The sequence below is a fragment of the Lineus longissimus genome, chromosome 9 (assembly GCF_910592395.1).
Source record: "Lineus longissimus chromosome 9, tnLinLong1.2, whole genome shotgun sequence".
Lineage (NCBI taxonomy): Eukaryota > Metazoa > Nemertea > Pilidiophora > Heteronemertea > Lineidae > Lineus > Lineus longissimus.
Genome location: NC_088316.1, coordinates 18,265,580 through 18,287,342, shown reverse-complemented (window position 1 = coordinate 18,287,342; position 21,763 = coordinate 18,265,580). Strand labels below are relative to the sequence as shown.

At 39.7% G+C, this 21,763-nt stretch overlaps 1 protein-coding gene across 10 annotated transcripts in view; it reads left to right on the top strand.

Annotated features, from left to right (window-relative positions):
- The window catches only part of LOC135494022 (transient receptor potential-gamma protein-like), an 83,236-nt gene that overhangs the window by 35,727 nt on the left and 25,746 nt on the right, over positions 1-21,763 (top strand). For 3 of the 10 annotated variants that reach the window (XM_064781763.1, XM_064781771.1, XM_064781770.1), the window contains exons 3-9: positions 601-636; positions 11,379-11,399; positions 13,770-14,282; positions 15,018-15,252; positions 15,617-15,775; positions 16,578-16,717; positions 19,402-19,754. In XM_064781763.1, coding sequence (XP_064637833.1) covers positions 601-636; positions 11,379-11,399; positions 13,770-14,282; positions 15,018-15,252; positions 15,617-15,775; positions 16,578-16,717; positions 19,402-19,754 — 1,457 coding nt within the window. Of the gene's footprint in view, positions 1-600; positions 637-11,378; positions 11,400-13,769; positions 14,283-15,017; positions 15,253-15,616; positions 15,776-16,577; positions 16,718-18,043; positions 18,184-19,401; positions 19,755-21,342; positions 21,563-21,763 lie in introns of all 10 variants that reach the window. The other 7 variants (XM_064781769.1, XM_064781773.1, XM_064781766.1 and 4 more) reach the window with 6 other exon arrangements.

The following is a 21,763-nucleotide window of genomic DNA, read 5'->3' as shown; positions in this document are numbered from 1 at the left end:
GAATTTCTTTTCAGTTAAGCATCTTTCTTTCCTGTCAGTGAGGAATGGGACTGTGAAGATGGCCAGAGAGTCACAATTGTCTTTGCATTATTTCAGATGCCAGTAATCAGGTCAGCAGTAGCATGTCCACTTGCCTTCAGTTCTACTATTTCGAATCCTTTACTTTTTGCAAGTGCTTTTTACATTTTGCAAATTTAATTGAGTTGCTTCCTTTTAAATCACTGCCCTTTGGAATCAGCAGCAACCTCTCCGAGTCAAGGCCACCAACCTATCCAAGTAGATCAAGCCTGAGACTCTAAACAAGGCTCATACATCCAACTTACATCTTCCTCACTGCGGTGTCCTGGCATAGCCTCATCACAGTGAAGGAGCGAACAGTTGATTGTGTGGTCCATGCGGAGAGAGACTGGATTTGCCAGGAAATGCCGTTGGCTTGACTCGAGAAGGGGGAGAGCTTGCTGCTGATTCTGCAGGGAAATCACCAATTATTTCACAACTTAGCTTATTTACAGTTGCCTCTTTCATGACCATAACCTGGACAGGAGAGTGGCAATGTTCGTTGCGTCAGATTTCGTTATTGACCAGCTTTACTTCTTTCAGTTGCCTGCTTCCTTAAAACCTAAGGGACCAAAGCCGGTAAGATGTGTTTCAGGCTATAACTATTCACTGCCATTCTATCCTAGATCTAGAAATAGGTAGGAATATTGAAATGACTGACTGATGATGAGTGCCAATAGAGGTTGATGTCTTGCCAGTGGGCACTCTCTGAGGCAGCCTTTTTCATTTTTATTAAGGGATTTGTCCTTTATTTTATGTCATTTTTTGTGCCCAATGCTCTGCCAATGAGTAAGATGTTTTAGCCATATTAGGCACGATTATGGCCAAGTATTGTTTGAGTCATCTGTTGAAAGAAAGAAGGAAGGAAGTGATTCCACAGAATACGTCGAGACTAGTGATGATACCAATGATACCAATATCTCTATTTCGTTGGTTACCGTATTCTTGCAGTGACCCCTTCAACGCTTCTTTATCACAACTAAGTGCTTTTACTTGTTTGCATTCTTTGCACAAATCTGACATTCGATGCTTTTACGACAACTTTGATATCTTCCCTGCACGCAACTTCTGATGCTATAAACATCTTTTGCTATACTTGTGTCTATTACATATGAAACCAGTGTGGCTTTTTTCTCAGTAGTCCACTTCAGCTTGGAAGCAGTCAGTCACCAGCGCCATGATCTTCTTTCTTCCTAGTCTTTTCATTGATCCAGTCAGTGAAAGCATGAAATACAGCCGATGCCTGTGGGGTATCCTAAAGTCTGTGTCATAAAATTGATTCATTGGGCACCAAACGGCAATAAAACAAAAACAAAAACACTGTCCGATCTGCTTCTTTCCCTTAACGACCTTCCATTGTTTACCACTGCTTCAAGACCCAGACCTCAAGCATTACTCCTCACAAACAACTTGGCTTTCTGCCCACTTGTTATGATGTCACCATGAACCCATCAATTTTAAACTTCGATGTTTTTCCTGAGTTTCTCACCATCCAATAACCTGCTTCAACTTTGTGGATGTTGATCTGTCACTGCTTCATGACATTTGCTTCTTTGTGGTGTCTACCGCTCTTGGTCTTCTCAAACAGAGGCAGATCAAGGAATGAGTTTGAACATGTCACACTACATGATATTGTGTTTTGTTTTTGAAATTTGAAAATCTCCAAACACACTTCTGTCACACAGTGCCGCTAACTGTATCTTGTGAGTTGAGACTTCGGAATTGCTCAGAATTCTAACCACGAAGCTAGCCAGACAGGTTGCTGCTTTGCGTACCGACTGGTAAGCCAATATAGTTGTATTCCTGTCAAGGGCTCGATCCATCCAATCCCGATCAGCTATGCTGTGTGATCTTCAGGCTATTCCCTTGGGAACAAACATTGTTAGTGACTCTGAACATGAAAGCTTTTACCCCATCATTAAGTTAAAGTGTGCTTTCTCTGTAATGTTTACTGATCTCTTGCAATCTCACTAGGGGTGTCAGGCAGGAAATTGACCCGTTCGTTCATTGTGATCGAAATCCCTTATAAAGCTACCCGTTCTTGTCTGATAGACTGTTGGTATGCTGGTGTGATGAGACGTGCTGAAATCTAGGATATGAACATTGGCCCAACTTGACATAATTTGTATAAGGCTGACGTTACATAGGCCTCATTCGTTCACTTCCCACATGTCACGTTCCCCTTAATGCGTTCGTTCCTCACTGAATGCATGCCACATGGCCGTGCATTCACCGAGGAACGTTAAGTAAAGCTGGAACGTGACATGTGGGAAGTGAACGAATGAGGCCTATGTAACGTCAGCCTCAGTCATTTTATTGGCAAAGCGTCACTTGGGAACTTTGAAAGGAAAAGTTGGCCAGTTCGATGTCCTTACTTGTCCCTGCACCAACTGCCTAACACGCATCCAATAACCAATATAATTAGATTTCTAATTAACGATGCCCAGATTATTAATTTCCAATACACTTTCAGTATCATGTATGAATAGTGTTGTCATCAATTCAGGCAGGCATAACTAGGTCGATGCACAAAGATGATCATCAAGATTGATGGCACATGAACCAGTTGGCTACTGCATTCAAATTGTCGTGTTGTAGGTTGCAGGTTGCTCATTTGCAAAGACTTTAAGGCTTTTGATGACCCCAAAACACACGCCAACGGCCTGATGTGTCCTTTGACCTTAGTGGCCTCTTAAAACTTTCCTCAGATGCCGGCCAAGATGTCTTTGATCATCATTCCCGGTTACGAGATCAGTTCCTGGTCACTTTGATCCGATTTCATTGCTGGGCAATCGAATCAGACGATCCTTAATACAGCGTGATATTATTTTCAAATCAATTCCATCAGTGATGCTCCAGATGGCTGAGCTGTGGATAAAACCTTATTTTTATGTCATCTAGTAACATCTGTGATGTTGATACAACTCGAAACAGGATTGTGGCACCTCATGTTGTATCGCTTTTTCACTGGCGGTAACTCGAAGCCATTACTTTGAGAGCATACCATGTTCCAATTGCACATTTGCAAAGTTTACTATGCAGCAGTGCACTTTTGGTCCAGCCAAGTTATGTTGGAACAACCTTGGGGGAATCAATAGTAGACCTGCATGTTGCCATGGAAAATCTGAAAGTTGAAATTGAAGCAAAGAGTTTTTTAATTGCCATGCCAGATCGTAACACAATGCCACATTTAATGCTTACCCAGTAATTACAGCGGAATCATGGCTTCCGTCTCTGTAACTGTAAAATCCTTCTTTTATAATTACCAACTGAGCATTTTTTCAGGCATTTTTGTGGAAAATGATTTTTTGGGATAATAGGTTTTTCGTTACAAATTTGCTTTTGGGGACGGGATGGTAGACTTTATAATTGAAATTAGAGGTAACTGAGGACGACAACCTTGAAGACAGCGTACGTCTGATTCCTGAACTTGAAACGTCTTGGGATTATAGTAATGAACTTGGTTGCATGACTCTTTCTTAAGCCATCTATTACATGTTCCACTCATCTTGCTTTGTTCTGACTGACCTGATCTACGTCATCAAAAAATCCCTAGCGGCCACATGTGGAACTAATCTAAAGTTGTGTGTGGTGGGAAATTCAAATAGTTTAAAATTGAAAATTGAAATAACTAAATAATGACTTTATTATTAGAATTTTTTTAATGTCTGGGATCTTGTTTTTTTAACCCTCAACATATTTCATGAGTATCAAGCATGTTTTCAAACCTTGATATATGGCCTTTAAGGCCGGACCACATCCACGCAAGTAAAAGCTTATCTGCTCATAGCCTACATGTGCTGAGAAAATATTGGTAACCGATGCTTTCATTTTTAAAATTGAAATCATTTTTTGCAGTGAAACAATTTATAGCTCATCCAACAGGTAAATAGCTAGAGCCAAAAGACGATGTTAATACTGTATTCATAGGAAACTCTGATTTCAAGGTGTACACTGGATAGGCATTTTCCTAGACTTGCTAGATGATGCAATTTGGATAGGCAAGACATAAGTCAATTTCATCCAGGGCTTGATGAAATAAGAAGTTCATTTTGACACAGATCCAATGATCCGTAGCACTCAAGATGTAAGCTGCTTTCCATCGGAATAGACCGGTGATTCCGAATTGGAAATTTTTGTATAATTCCTCGGAAATCGTGTTTTTCCCCGAGGACTGGTTCTGATTTGTCATTGGTCGAGTAACTATCTATAATGGTGTGTTGCCTCAGGTGTGACTGGCTGAAATTGATACCTGTGTTAACCCTTTGAGGTCTAAACTGGCCCTCTAATAGCGGTTCCCTGGTGTAAGGACAAAAAGAGCAAGGTACGTGACGTGACCTAGCTGAAAATCACCACCTGACATGGACTAATCGATCTCAGTGAAAAAGTGTTGCGTAAAGCATGATCAAGTTTCATTTGATCAATAGCCCACCAATAGATCAAAAATGGATCTTCGATTATGTTCAATGGTGGTTACAAACTCCAGATAAAGATCACAGCAATCTTTAATTACAAAAACCATTTTAATGCGATTAATTATAGAACCAACTTGGATGTTAAAATGGATGTGATAACAATACTTAGAAAATGGACCTGTCTGACTCCGCCAAGGTCCATCCCTATAATTTCCAACCGATAAACTGCCACCAAATCACCACCTCGTCTTGTTGGCATAATACGAAATTACCGCCTGGTATCACATGACATCGTGATGTTATCATTACTTATCTTAGACATAGTTGCCATGCCTTCCAGGGGCTATCTTGGCAGATTGATGGATTGATGGCACGGTTTATGACTTCTCTCTCATAAAGTGTGAATTGATTAGGAGGACTCTGTTTCTTTCAGTTATTAGTCTGATCCTACACATAGGCCTACAGTAGTTCTGATTGTACAGATAATCATACTCAAAAGATGATTTTTGTATAGAATTGTCACTTTTTCTTATAGCTCAGGTAAATAGAAATGAATATACATGTATGTGTAGTCAGTGAACTAAGTTGGCACAGGTGGGGAGGCAATACTTCATTTCCACCTGGCCTTTACATGTCCATTATAATGCTTATTATTATAGACATCTTTTGGTCCCGTGATGCACCATCCAGATCTGACAACCAAATCATGAATAAACTCCTCCTCCAGTAAATATAAGCTAATGGTATTGTTATGCCGCATTCATTCCAAGCATGCTCTCGAGTGACAAGAAAGTGGCTGAAGAATCTCTGCTAAGTGCCAGTAATGTTGGATGGGGATGAAGTAGGGGAACAGCAAGTGCATGAGGGCAATTCGTCTAGATCTTGGTTTCCGCCAATGCAGCAGTAAGCATTGCCTTTAAGAGCAGTTATATTACTTCCATTAAATGTGATTATGCTCAAAGACCCAGGGGCAAGCTGTAGTTGAACAGTATCCTGCCCCTGCAACTGGCAGAAGTGAAGGAATATAGAAGATACCGGATAAATGGACCCATGGAGGCGTTAAGGCAGTCTTGGTTGTGTTCTTGTGTAATAAACTCTGAGAGTATGTTTTGATCTAATCGATATTGATACATAAAACTGATTGATGGCATCTCTGACTTATGGTGGGATAGCTCAAACATGTCATATTCCGGTCACAGAATTATATTTGTGTGACATTGGCGTAGATTATGCCATTACAGTCCAAACACTGGCGTCATTCCCTACATTATGCCATTACGATCCAAACACTGGCGTTATTCGCTGTAGGGAATGACAGATTAGATTTGGCTATGGCTGTAAATACTGCTGTAACAGATGCATCTCTTGGGTTTATAGTCGTGCTGACCATGATAAAAGACCTAAGGGCTGAATTGACTCACAGAAGTAATGCATCGAGGTTCTCCCAATACATACTTTTCCATCTAGAAAAAGATCCAAGGTGCAAATATGAAATGGTTTAAAATGAAACGAACGACTTATCTTGGCAAACCTAAACTAAAATCTCGAACTCAATGACGCCCTGGTTCTGCTTCACAAATATATAAAATCAACCTTAATTTGAAGTAAAATTCATCGTCTTCCAGAATATATGGCAGTATATTCTAGCATCTACGTACCTTACCCATGTATCTTTTGCCTCACCAACAACGATCATTATTCTGCCAATATGAGCCGATTGAAGTGCTTATAAATACATGTTCAGCGTCCCATGAGGACTTGCAACTACGTGATAAGAATGATTGAAAAAGATGGTTCACCAAGAAGAATGGCTAATGGGGGAGGTGGTGTTACCCTTGTGGTGAAAACTATTCATAATCGGTCAAAGATGTGGATAAGAGCAATTTCCTTATAGATTTTGGAAACCATTTTACTGCAGGCAAGGGCGGGCTATATCATTTTGGTTAGTGGTGAGTAAAATAGGCGCTCCTTTTAGTTGTGTGCGATTAGATGAATGGCTATTAGGGGAAGAGGTGTACCCTGTCTGGATGGCTGTATAAAAAGATGGTGCTACATATGGAGTGGCTAGGTGAGGTGTAGTGGGATCATGATAAAAAACTGCACTGAAACACACTCAGAATAAGACCGAATTCAGAAGAATAGAAGTTGCCATGGACATTTTTCAACTTAGTTTTTAAAACGATTTCCGCATAGTGAATGTGACCAAGCACATTAACGAGGTGTGTTAGTGATTTTCAATAGAGACTCCAAATTTACAAATATCGTTTTATTTTGTGCCCAAGTTTTCTCGACTATCATTCTCTGAGTGCAATCGACCAGTGATATTTGCATGTCATGAGTTCTCTAACTTGGCATGCTATAATGTGAAATAATGATTGTCATTAACTTTTATTATCACGTGTGTTCAGAATAATATTGGGGTATTCTGGAGGGTTCAGAGAGTTTTTCGATGCAATACAACTCTCTTCTGCCAATCCATAATCAGGCTAATCCATTAACGACGTTAACCCTTTCACTGTGGGAATGGAGTATATTTAGATGATCATGTGCTGGTACTGATATGACTCACCTACAGTTCAGGAATGTTTAATTTCTAAGTCCAAAAAAAAATTCACTTTTTTTCTACTCAAAATGAAGAAACATCATCAGTCCCAAAAAATTTTTGACACTGAAAGCTTTTCTGAATTTTAAACTTCAGATAAAATTTCTAAGTTCTATTTTGGGACTGATGATGTTTCTTCATCTTCAGTAGAAAAAAAGTGAAATTTTTTTTGGACTTAGAAATTAAACATTCCTGAACTGTAGGTGAGTCAGATCAATACCAGCACATGATCATCTAAATTTACTCCATTCCCACAGTTTGCTCTTGGACCCCAAGTCCACCTGAACAATCAACAAGAGTCCCCTCCATAAAATTGACAACGTTACCAACCAATCATCCAGCAATTAGAGTCGATTACCATTCAGACACTGACCAATGAAACTGTAGGTCATAGTAACCAGCGCAAACATGACATTAGGACAACGTATTGACATATTTCGATTACCCGCCGTTGATACAGCTTGTTATTTGCTGCTGGTAATTACCTTATTTAATTGCATGTCGTGATGGTGTCATTTGTCGACCTTACTTGACAGCATAATATCGATCCTGGATCAATTGAAGTTGACTTAGGTTGCTGCAAGTCATCCTTTTAGGCAGAGTTTACATGACGAAGTTTACATGACTAAATGACGAAGATGACCAATTTGACCCTTCTGCATATTATTGTCTCTCTCAGTTTGAAGGTGTAGTACACTATCACAGCCAATCTTTCGAGCTTCCATTGAACTGTTAAACTGATGACAAATTTAGCTGAGCAAATCATCAGTCATGTATCCCGAGGCCACCCTTTGTGCATTAGACATCTGAATACCTCAAAGTATTCATATATCTGGGTCACCGACAAGGTCTGTTCCGGTCATCCGGGTTTTGGAAATCGATTCCTTTGAGAGTTGTTGAGGTGATTACCCTGGTCCCCATCTTGGGTCTCTGTGTCTGCAAATTGACATATTTTTTGTCTGGTACTTCAAAGGCTATCCAATTTCTTACTGGTTTGTTTCTGTGTATAAACCAGTTTGTGGGTGCTAAGATAAGGTGAACACATCCTGTTGAACCCACTGAAAAGATCTCACGTTGGAAGATGCCATATGGCCAGGTTTAGTGTATCATGAGCGCCATTACAAGAATAGTCATGTCAGACAAATCAGCGATAACTGCTACAATGCTGGCATCAGGGTTATTGCCATTCCTTGTTGTAGACCCAAGACAAATATTTGACGATCTGTGCAAATGGTTTCAGTATCTCCTGATTGGCCATGTGGGAGGCTCATGATGTGCCATGCTTTGGCTACTACTCTGTGTTAAAGAAAAAGTGTTGATTTATGGAAATCACCTCCTCTATTATAGTAGCCAAACTCAACATTGCTGGTCAGCCGCAAGACTGAGATTTCTCCTAAACTTCTCCAGCAAACTTCATGCGCAAGAAGCAAGTTAGTTACCTCGTTTATCAAGATCTTGTGCTAAATTCATTTATGTTCAGCTGCCTCATTTCTTTGCACTCCTCATTAATGAAACATAACAAATTGTGCAATATCAGGATCGACCAATGAAAGTCCTGCTGCTCAAAAATGGTGGGGTATGCAGCAAAACTAATCACATTTTAATTGGTTTTTAGGCAGCAGTGGTGATCCCAGCATCAAGGCTAATATCTTAAGGCTGAGATTGATGATGAATGATGACGAGAACTTAGCTGCTAATACACAAACATTAAAGTCAAATCGGTTTGAGTAATTCTATGGCGAATGTGACAGCATGCACACTGAATCTTCGTTGCCAGAATTTTTGTATCTTCTGAGCTTAATCGGTACTTCAATTTGCTCAAGTGTACGATAAAACCGTCAAAGTCAAATTGACAATGATGCATACTGTAGTCAACACCAGAATAAGCGTGCTAGTGCTTCTGTGTACCACTTGGCAGTGACAAGCCCAATAGCTGTTTAAATTGGAAAAGTCCACCTAAATTTCTATTACCCTGCGTTGTCTCGAAAATGACAGAAGTGGATTTGCCACTAAGGCAGTAGAGTAAACGTCTCACTGAAGTACTGGTGGTACTACACAAGCTCTACAGCCTTATCACGTTATAGTTGAATGACCTGATACAAGCAATCTCATCTTCGGCGCGGCATTTCTTCTGCTTGTAAATCAGAGATCCTTACGGATGCAGAAATCAATGGGCGAGATTGAAATCGGGTACCATTGATACTGCAAGGGGCACTTCGGCAGAATATTACATTCTAGTTGTAACACAAAGATGCGGATACATTTATACTACAATGTAAGATTTATTGACCATTTCGTGGGATGCTTCAATGGTCACACCCTGTTGCCGTGGGAACCCCAATAGATTTCTGCAGCTTCTTAGATATCAAATTGATTGCATTAACTTTTGAGGAAATCAATTCTAGCGATAAAAAATTGATGGCGTGTTTCAGTTCTTTGTTATCCTGTAGGTGACTGGAAATGTTGCTTGGATTTGTACAGTAGTCCATAAAAAATATGTTGTAGTATCCCTAAAAGACTTGTACTCCGTACTCAAAAGCATCAGTTGCTTAGTTAGGCCATGGAGAGGTTGCCCACTGTCTGGACCCCAACTCCCACTCAGAATAAAACACAGAGTTGGGAGTCAGACGTTCTGTCTATGCCCATGTGCAGTCAAATAGAAACCCAATACTTTCGGATGACTTTCGAGCATCTATCTTCCCCAAGAGCAGTGAACTTGTGAATGGGCAGGATGGCTTGTAAGCTTGATAATAACAGACATGACATCCTCAGGGACGTATAGCATTACTACTAATGGAACATTACCGGAATTGGATCAATAGCAGGTACTGGAGAGTCAACGGAGATGTTGGCTTGCATGAACTGACCAGGAGATTCAGGAAGCTCATCACCTATATGGCTTTTGGAGCAGTAAAGCTTCATTTCCACTAATGCGGGAAACAGCAACGATTGCCATAACCTGAAATTAACCTACATGATCCTTTCAGCTGAATTCAGAACTTTTCTCATAACTACCGGAGATATATTGCACTAGCGTCATCCATTTATCCCGAGTCGTCGAAACTCTATCATTTATGGATGGGTTATCTTTGCGGGTCACATCACCTTCTGAACCCCCTTGTGGGTATTTAGGGACATTAGTCACAGGTCCACGGAGACGTTGTTTTGGTTGAACAAAGAGCTTTGAGTCTGTTAGCATTGGCTAAAGATTGCGGTAGGATCTCTGGAAATTGCCTTCAGGCACTCCTTTGGTTTGTCTCCAGTCAACAGAGACATCGCCTTTGCAGAAAACAGTGTCCAAACATTTGAAATCCCAAGCACAGCATCTTTTTGAGACTGGACTCATTACAGATCAGGGACTTCTGCTTTCCCTTAGCCCTCATCAGTCATGGCAGGGTAGTCTAACTCATCCAAGACAGGGAAAGGTCAACAAGGTAGTGAGGCTTCTGGTGAAACCTGATAACATGATGGAGGGTTTACCATTTCCAATTGAACCCCTCCATTGAAGACATCATTGGGACTGGAAAACACTGTACTTTAGTTGAGTTGTTCCTTGGTTACATATAGGTCAAATTAAACCACAGTTTGCTGTTCCATAGAGCTGTGTTTCTAGCCCAGATGGCCGAGGAAAGGAAACACTGGTAATGCTTCCGTTACCAAGTGAGAAAATTTCAGATTGTGACAGTGATGCCACCGCTGATACTGAAGTGAGGCAATGATGTGGACCAATTTGCGACAGTGCTTGTTGCTACTGGTATCGGTAGTGAAGATGGGCAGAGACATGTCTTTATCCTCACCAGAAGTGTGGCACAGTCAAAGAGGGCATACTACAATGTCAAGCCATGGTAAATTGATGGCTGTATTGGGTGAAATAGGATCAAATCTTCTATCTCTTTCGGATCATAAATCTACAGACCCAGGCCATCCGAATGACCATCACAACTTCTCATTTCTTTAGTCGTAGTAACCATATAAAATGACCCAGAAGCTCTGTGGCAAATGTGATTTGTTTTCGTAGCGTGATTTTTTTCTCATCAAACAATTTGGTAATTGGTTTTCACTTCACTTAGAAAACGATGGAAGATTAGAAAGCATTTTGCCACAATCCTCTAGTTGGTTTAATGTGACACATTTCTCAGAATCAGATAATGATGGTTTACTACTAGGTGATACAAAAAAGATACCTACTTTTGATTCTGAATGACCTATATCGTGTGACATGGAAGTTTAACTCAATTTAAAGTTAAAGAAACAAGGCAAGGAAACATGTCTTCTAATCCAGCTCTTTGCAATCTTCTTTTTAGGGCCAAGGCACCAGTGACGAGGTGAAACATTCTCTCTAGATTCCTACAACAATCACCCATTTGCAACAGGTCTAAACTCAAACAACAAGGTTTGAGTGCCACTGAGATTAAATCAAATAGTAAGACACAGTCGATATTCCACTGAAAGAAAATTACTTTTTAAAGGAAGGAGAAAAATAGTCCCATCTGAGAAAGAGGGGCATGGTGCCCTTTCGATAGTACTGCTGTGAACGCTGTGGCAAAATTGAAGCTAAAAGTCAGATTTTTTTTTGATAATTCACATTTTGCCAGTTCTACCAAGGTGTCTCTGAAAAGTGTTTTATCTCAGGCCACGAGACCTTGTTGCAAGTGGGTTCTGTCCTGTTCAGTTAAGCATGGGTGATTGCAGCAGTCAAAGGGGTCCTGTCGTGATGCTGACAAATAACAAAACCAGTGCTATTTAACATATGAAATAGTTGACGCCAGTCATGATTTTGGTTGATGGACTGAAGTAGATTGTTTGAAACAATACAATCATCTGGAAAATGCTAAATAAAGTTGCGTACTATGTCATTCAAGACACTCCATTTGTATAAGCATTTCACGACAGGGTTCCTTTAACTTAGTAGTTTATTATGTCCCGTAATATTGTGCCACATTGTCTGTTATACTAACATGTTTAGTTCATGTCAAAGTGAAGTATCTTGTCGGAGAGCATCATATATTGTCAATCCCGTGTACTGGAAGGTATTTTGACATTTTATTTCAGGTCAAAAATGTATAGATTTTAAACCATTGACCTTTGTTTTATGTTACACTCACCAGCGTACATGAATTATACCTTTTTTCTTGGAGTAGTGTTTGCGAAACCCCAATCTTTTCAAAATAGAGCATGTTTATTAAAGGGTGACTATAGGCAGGAACTAGGCGGTCAGATGAGGCATTATCAAGTGACTAAGATGCACAATTAGGGGACTGAGTCATGTTAGATTCGATCAGCATCAAATATATTCCATGTAGGAATGCGAAGAGTTGTACTGTCAGGTGGGAGAAACCCCTATTGGGCAACTTGATGCAGCTTAATCTGAGCTACCTGGCTCCTGCCTACAGTCTACCTTTAAGGGAAAGGTGCATGAAAAACACATTTACTTTAGGTTTCAGGCCTGCTTTTTCCCATAATGCTGTACATGTACCAAATATCTACCATAGAGCATGTACCAAGTATTCCATAGAGCATGTACATGGTATCTAACGTAGGACAGGGTTGTTGCAAGCAATGTCATTACTTGAGCAAGCACGTTATTGGTTCCTCGACCACTAACTGATCGGGGGAATGCCTGGGGACATGACGTGAGCGATAGGTTAGCAACCCTGGGCCCACGACAAAGGTCAAAGCTGGTAGCCAGGATATTGCAGTGAGTGAAGGAACAATAACTAGGCCATGAATGTTACTCGGAGGATGGAAACAGTGATCAAGATACGTGTGACTCAGTCGGAGCCAGCAATCTCCCCTGTACAAGTCCAACATGTCCAATAAGAACGCAAAGAACACAAATGGACAAATTCTTCTTGAGCCTTGATAGATTGAAGTGACAATCTATAAAAACCTATCCTGACCAAGTCACACTCCTAATTGTCTCCTGGGCACACCTCTGCAAAAACACTTTTTCCGCTCATCTCTGTCATCATCATTTCTTCTCAATCGCAGTGTTCAATGGAATTGCCTGGCTTTCCTTTGATGCTGCTGATAGGTTGTGGCAGAGGTGATGTCAATTGCATCTCATGACGGATTGGTTTTGTGGGTTTTCATGATCATGCTTGGTCAGAGATCAAAAGATGAAAGAGTTAGAGTATCCTGGGGGAAAGCAGCTGGGAAAATGTCGAAGACCGGGTTGGTTACATTTTTCAGCTTTACCAAACCAGCAAAACATTTCCAGATGACAACAGGTCTTTGAAGACACATTAAATTGGCTATTAATATAAAAAACATGAACATTTTTGCACTTATTTGTTTATTGTCGATTAGCAGTGACACCACAATTCAGAATGTTTAGTTCCCCATCCTGCTGCAGTGGCAAGCGGGCATCAAAGGGTTAATAGAGTCCCAGAATGAAATATGTTTTTCTTGAAATCTTCTGTATTTAAGATGACTGTTGTTGTAATTTCCTATGATCTTGAAGCTCGGAAAGAGGATAAACTTAAGAACTTACTCTATGAGACTTTGATTAAGCTTTTAATGGCTTTTCACTATTCAGTTTTGCTGTTGCTGGTTTTTTATCCCAAGAGTATCTCAGTGATCTTTCAAGCAGTAATAAGATTTGTCTTCAGCATTAAAAATAGCTCTTGCTTCTGACTATGAAGCTCATTATAGCTCCAATATTCTCGGTCCTAAAATGCTATCAAATTTTTCAGGGTTACCTTGGTGGAGTACCATCGACCTCATTCACCCCTGACATCACGCCAATCATTCTCGCTGCTCACAAGGACAACTACGAAATCATAAAAATCCTGCTCGATCGCGGTGACAAAATCCCAAAACCGCACGACGTACGGTGCAGCTGCAAGGATTGTGTTGCAGCTAGTAACGATGACAGCTTGTGCCATTCTCGCTCGCGGATTAACGCATATCGTGCTTTAGCGTCTCCGTCTCTCATCGCTCTGTCCAGCAAAGATCCGATCCTTACGGCATTTGAACTGTGTTGGGAACTCAAACGCCTGAGTCGCCTCGAGAATGAGTTCAAAGAGGAGTACGAAGGCTTAGCTGTTCAGTGTCAGGATTTCGCTACATCTTTGTTAGAACAAACACGTGGGTCAAAAGAACTTCAGACCATCCTGAATCATGATACGGACGGGCCTGTTCAGGAACACGGCGAGCGCATGCGACTCAGTCGGTTGAAATTAGCCATCAAGTACAAACAGAAACGGGTAAGTAACTGTCAGAGGTAACCTTGCTTGGTGCAGTTATACTTAAGTCTAACTGCTCTGTAGCGTGTTTCAAAGCATGGTATTGTATATTCAGTGATCCAATCTTCTAATTTCCAGTCACCAGATCATCATCTTAGGAGAATTGCATGATAAAATATCAGATATTAAACACATGGCCTAATACTGATGATTATTTTTCAGAATGATTCATTAAAAATTATGGATTATTGGTTGTGTTACAGGCGAGTGCCACTTCTGCGTTGTGGGAGAACAAAGATTTGAAATCATAAATCATGAATTGTTGATGACCCGAGGCTATTCAATCCAACTGTTGATTTTATTGAAAAGTTTTTCTTGTTTTTCGCCAAGTTGTTTGTTCTGCTTGTGGAAGCTGATGATTTATGGATCTGCCGGGTTGGATTGCTATGTGGAGCGAGATCCGAGTCAATCTCATTAGCTGAAAGAAATAAGGGTTGCATGCGGAGCCTGGTGGCACAATAGAGGAGTGTTCGACTTGTGATCTTGGGCAAGGGCCATTCAGGACTTTGAAATGGCCTGAAATGGCCAAGTGTGGCACAGGGTGTGTGGTCCTTTCCTAGAAAGGTTTCTGGATTGGGCTGGGGAGTGAATGTAAAGAAAAGTAGCCACTAGAATTCCATTCCTTAAGCAAAATTAGATCAGTATAGTTCCTTTCCTCAAATGTCACAAACCATTGATCCTCCCTTGTTATTTCAGTTCACCTCTCATCCACATTGTCAACAACTTCTTGGCGGCCTTTGGTACGAAGGTCTGCCCGGATTCCGACGACGCCACGTCATCACCAAATTCATGATCACCGCCATCCTCGGGTTCTCGTTTCCCGCCATGTCTGGCATGTACCTAATAGCACCAAAGACAAAAATTGGTGGACTACTGAAGAAACCTTTTGTCAAATTCATCGCGCACAGTTCAAGCTACATGTTGTTTTTGTGTAAGTATTATGATTTCAGTGAGTGATGCTGAGGAACAGGGGCAGTTTCAACTTTTGAAAAGTCAGAGTAAATGCTCTACACATGTATGAAAGTGACCACCCTGGTCGCTCTAGGGATGGGGGTCTGTTGAGTTCCAATTCCCCCTGAATGTTCAGTCTCACCATTTTTGGAAATGCTATTCTGGGCTCGATTACATGCCCAGAGGCGGCTATCAGGAGCCCTTGACACTGATGATGATAGGTATGGAGTGGATATCATCTGTTGATGCAATTACATGTATATTGTCAGGAAAATTGCCTGAAATGGCAGCTCAGAGTTTCGATCCCACACCTATGAATGACGAATTTTCCACTTTCATTTCAGTGTTGTTAATCGCTGCCTCTCAGAAGGGAACTCTGTCATTTCTATTTGCAAAAAATGTTCTCCCAATAGAAATACAAAACAACTCCATGTACTCTGTTGACGATATACGAGGGGCATTTCCTACATACATAGAATGGCTGATAGTAGCATGGGTCGCAGGTAAGGAATTTATATCTTTATGGGTTTTTTTCCACTGATATTTTGAAAAAGTTGAGCTGTTTCAATGGAAGCATGACTTAGTTTGGTGGTGCCAGTTCTCAAATTTCTTGGGCCACCTCTGTATTAGTGTAATGTAACCAAGCAAATTTCATCCAGTTTTCATTTTGCATTTTCATTTTGCAGTCTTATGAGCAGTGTATGCCCGCTGGTCTTGTCAATGATCAGCCACCAGGTTACAAACAGTCACTCATGACCCCGCCCATTGGACAGAAGTACGCCCAAACAAAAATAGACAAGACACCTGATGAATAATAATACATTGTTCTAATCACTTCCTTGATTAATTCCTGTGCATTTCAGTGATTTATTGATTGATATTGTAGACTACGCCCGATCAGTGGTACTTGATCATGTTGCCATCTGCCCTTGTAAATGTGAAACACAGGTGTGATGGGTACGCACATACAGCCTTGTTCTCAACTTAACGAAACATGACATGTTCTATGCGAAAGTCAGGCCAGGTCATTGTCTGGTGGCTCTATGCTTTAATAACTACTGCAGAAGTTCCTGCGGTAGTTACATTATATTGTGTCATGCCACGTTTTGTGTCTTTTCTCGAAGCCCAAAGATATTCAAAAAAGGACTGTTGTTGTCAAACTGAAGAAAATTTGATTTCATAGGTATGCTCAAAGAAGATACATGTATATGGCTGAAGAAGTGACAATCATGGAGTCCTTTTTTGTCTCCTGTCCCCCAGAACCGTAACAATGTCTGCAGTATTAGACCACTTGTCTTTTTTCAGGATTTATATGGATGGAAATCAAACAAATTTGGAACGACGGCATAAAAAACTATATAGCAGATATGGTCAACCTTCTAGATTTCATTACCAATTCACTGTACCTGGCCACCTTAGCGTTAAGGGTTGTTTCATTTATGGAGGTAAACTCAAGCTCGCGTCACCTTCAAGACGTAATAGGATTTGCTGTTAAAAGATGCATGCTCGTGTCATCACAAACTTTGAAATAAATGTCACTTTATTTGCATATGTTGGTCATGGCTTATGTACTGGTACATGTATGATAAAATCTCACATTGAACTTCACAAGTCAATTCTTGAATGTCACATTTTCGAAATTATGAATTGTACCTGCTTCACCACTAAAACCAATTGAATGTTTTTGGAGGATGTGAAAATTTATATCATGAATGTGGATGTTTATTCTTTGGCAAATTTTGAGTGATCCTCTGGGTGTGATAGGATATTTCAGATGCCTTTCATTGCTATTTTTGACAACTTTTTAAGATTCAGGTTTTGTGTTTAAGTTTCAATATCTCTATGCCATATTTTGAAACTCAAGTTATGAACAAAAAGGTGAAATAATCTTGTATAAAGCACCTTTCCCACTGGGAATACACTGTTCAAGACACTCACACTCCAAACTTGTATTGTATTGCAATTGGTTGACATTATTTCTTAGTTTGACATAGTGACACATCCTGTTGATTTTCGTTGCATGCAAAAATGATGACCGTTTGAGACACTAAAAATATTTCTAAAAATTGGGGATTTCAAAAGTACAACTGCATCAAATAACAAAGAGCAGAGTCAGAAAATGTTTTTCTTAGAAAACTCAAATTGGTACCCAGAGCATTACTTCGTGAATAAGATGCTTTGCTAGAGAAGAGTCTTACTGTACTGCTGCCCCCTTGAGCCAAGGGTTTTAAAACCAGCTGGGATTCACACAGTAGGGGTAAATGTATCAAAATTGTATCCTGAAGGTCATCATTTTTGCTCACCTAAGGATAATCTAGACTAACATGTATTAACCTCATTTTCGGAATCCCTCTTAACTTCTTACCTCTTCAGGACTAAAAAAAGTTATGCGTCCAAATTGGAAGCCACTTTAAAAAAGGAAAGCTACATCAATTTCTAGAAAGTTTTTAAGATGTGCCATGAAACTGTCTCAATTTTTTGCCTTTGTTGGCAAAGTACACCAAATTGTTCAAATTACTGAATCTGCTCCCAATTGGTTAGTCCTGAATGGGTTTAAATCCATTAACTCCATCATCGTTTCATTCTAGTTAGTCTTTTGTTATCCTGCTTTATATTTCAACTTGTTTGTCCTTTGTTGCCACAAGCGAAGGTCCACCCCTGGGCTCACAGCGGCTACCCTTGCTTCATACCCTTGCTTGAGCACAGGTCTCTCAGACAGGCAGTAACTGCTTCTCTTGATTAACCGTGCCGGTTCCTGGTTATCTTTTCAGGGTTTATTTGGATGGAGGTAAAACAGCTCTGGTATGAGGGGGCAAAGTCGTATGTTCTTGACATGTGGAACCTGCTTGATTTCACTACAAATAGCCTGTATGTAGCTACAATAACTCTAAGGGTTGTCTCCTTTCTACAGGTATGACAAGAAACAACCTTATCATTTGTTTTCCTTAACCCTTCCGTAACCCTCTATTTGGCATGTAAGAGCATTATGGGAAAAATGAGTTGGCAAATTTGACAAAGATAAGAGTTCAATTTGAAATTTTGCTCTAGCTTCTTCTGAATATGTGGGGAACCATGTTGCTGAAACTTGAAGCATTACTTATGTTCTGAACTATTTTGTCAAGTAAACCTCTCATTTCTCCAGTAAACCTCTCATTTCTCCAGTAAATCTCTCATTTCTCCAGCAAACAGATGACTACTTAACCTATTCAGCTATGCATTTTCCTTGCTTTTGAATGATTTTGTTGCCTTCTGTCTTTGTGTAGTCTTGCCAACTAATTTCCTGTGCTGCGTTAAACTTTCTTTCACAATTTAAAAATAACGTGGGAACCAACATCAGCAGCCGCCTGATAGCATGCATAGATTCAGTTCAATCTGCGACAGTGTACAGCAATTGTGAATAAGTTGCCAAGTCACATTCCTGTTTGAATAGTGCTTCACGCATTGTTGGATGGCTGAACTCATTTCAAAAAGAAAAAGAAAATAAATCGAATGAACTTGAATATCACTATAAAAGTTTTAAATATTTCTTGCACGTTCACTTGAAGTCTCAATATGAGAAATACTTTTGAAAAGGTAATGTATGATTATTATTTTTAATTAATGAATGGTTGTTAAATGTTCTGTTCAATGTTCAGGCACTTTTTATTTTCTATGAAATTTAAATTCATATGAAAGATTTATGATTGGAATTTCTCAAAACTGATTTGAGTAAAATAAATTAAGTAATTTTGAATTATTTGTTTTGAATTCTCAGTGAAACAGTTTCCCAAGCTTTCAGAGTATTATGTTGGTTTGGCATTTCTATTACTATTATTAACCCTTTCCCTCTCAACAATGTTATTTTGTGGACTTATGTTTGAGAGATGCCCATATTCAAATTGACCACAAAGCTCAATCAAGAGAGGGTCACATGAAGTGTCCTGTGCATACATCCCATGAATATTTTCAATACTGGGCTTCTTCAACTCTTCAATTTGATGTGTAGGCATCTATTAGGCATCTCTACATGTTCACAAAGATTAAGATCAGTGTGACCTACATTGGAGTTCTAAGTTGGTCAAGTTAGTCAAATTTTATGTAGATCATGTCACCCCCATATCATATAGTATCTTTCGTTTCTTTTCTTCAGATCAGAAACGACGAGAAAACAGAACAAGGGAAATATGCTGGATTCCTTCACAGACGAAATTGGGACACTTGGGATCCACATCTGATTTCTGAGGGCCTCTTCGCTTGGGCGAACATTTTCAGCTCATTAAAACTAGTATTCATCTTCACCATAAACCCACACCTCGGCCCGTTACAAATCTCGCTCGGAAAAATGACATTGGATGTGATGAAGTTTGCTCTGTTTTATTTTCTTGTGCTGTTTGCCTTCGCCTGTGGAATGAATCAATTACTCTGGACATACGCACAAATGCGCTATCAAAATTGCATGAAAAGCGCTAATAATTGCGAATTCAAGGACAAGTATTTTCTCAAGTAAGTGCACTTTCTTTGACGTAATATTTGTTAAGTGCTTTCTTTGTTTCAGTTGTCTCCATTTCATGTTCCCTGATACAACCAATAGGAATCACCAATAAGCCAAACTAAGGTTCATTGTAAACCCCTTTACTATTTGAACATCCCTACATTTTGATAAAATTTATGGTTTTGGCTTTGCTATACCAAGTTCAGACTATACAGTTAGAAAATCCTTGTGGGTAGAAAGAAGTTACTACACTTGATTGGCCATGCTTGCAAACCTACTCCTGAGCCATTTAAAGGTACTTTTGATATGTTCCATGTACATTTTTGGCGAGTGAGTCCAAATATTTTGTTCACTTGGGGTTTTTTTCTGCTCAAAATGAAGAAACCTCATCAGTCCCAAAGTTTTTTTGACACTGAACTTTTTCAGAATTTTGAACTTATGAAAAAATTTCTAAGTCCAAAACTTTTTAAACTTTTTTTCGGATCAAAATTAAGAAACAACATCAGCCCTAAAAAACGTTTGGCTCTGAAATTTTTTGGGAATTTTGGACTTGTGAAAAAATTTCAAGTCCAAACCTCTAATTTCAACTTGCACCTTCTTGTTTCCAGCTAATGAATTTTGGGTCCGACTGCTGAACAATTATGCCTTTCCTTTTTTCAGCATATTTGAAATTATACAAACACTTTATTGGGCAATATTCGGACTTATAGAGTTGGAGAGTTTAGATCTTAAAGCGGCTCTCGGGCATGAAAATGCAAATTCTCATGCTTTTACTGAGATCATGGGGAAACTCATGTTCGGAGTTTACAGTTATATAGCCCTCGTAGTTTTGCTAAATATGCTCATTGCCATGATGTCTAACTCATACCAACGAATTTCAGTAAGTTTTTTGTCATCCACTGGCTAGGTTTCAGTTGTGGTTGCAGAATCTATTTTTGCTGTCCTCCTGCCTTATTGCATTTGTGGTTATTTTGGCATGGTATTCTCTTTCAAACCCTTGCTCGGCATATGCCGAGATGGTGACTGCAGCCAAGGTTCACCCAATCACGGCATCCTGAGTAATGCCTTAGTTGTAACAAAGCAAGCTGACTATCTTAAATTAAATAGACATCTAACGGTGCTGAAAAGAACCAGGAGCATATCCCAAGAAATCTGCATAGTTGAAGATAGTCCATTCAGTACATTACTATAAAGCCTGCGAGAATCGGATGAAAACAAATTGTTATCTTCGATACGAAGTTTGACGGGCATGACTCTTCCCCCTTCATCTCTTCTTTGCCCGTGCTGTTTTCCCCAATTTTTGCAGAGTGATTTTTCACCCAAAGTCTATTCAAACTGTAGAAGTACTGAATATTATGACTGGATTACGTTGTGCTAGGCATTACTAGAAAACTAAAAGAACACCCTCTCTATGGCACTAAGTGATTCACCATCGGATATTTAACTTTAGTGAGAGGGTTGAAAGGGGTTTTTTTCTTCTCAAAATTGTGAAGTTGCAGATTGTGTCACATCTAAAACCACTTGGGGTTGAAATAGTTGCTTACCAGTAACTTACTTTTGGACTCACTTTTGAACAATTATGCCTTCTCCTTTTTTCAGCTTGTTTGAAATTATACAAACACTGTATTGGGCAATATTCGGTCTCATTGAGTTGGAGAGTTTAGATTTAAAAGAGGCTCTTGGGCATGAAAATGCAAACGATCATGCATTCACCGAGATCATGGGGAAACTCATGTTTGGTGTTTACAGTGCTATTGCTATCATAGTTTTGCTAAATATGCTCATTGCCATGATGTCTAACTCTTACCAACAAATTTCAGTAAGTTTTTTGTCGTCAAGTGGTTTTGATTTTGTGGTCATTTTTATGGTGCCTCACTTAATTCACTCTTAGCTACTCACTCTTTGAGCTCAGTGCTAAAAATATGCCTTCTACATTTTTCAGCATATTTGAAATCATACAAACACTTTATTGGGCAATATTTGGCCTTGTAGAGTTGGACAGTTTGGATATAACAGTGGC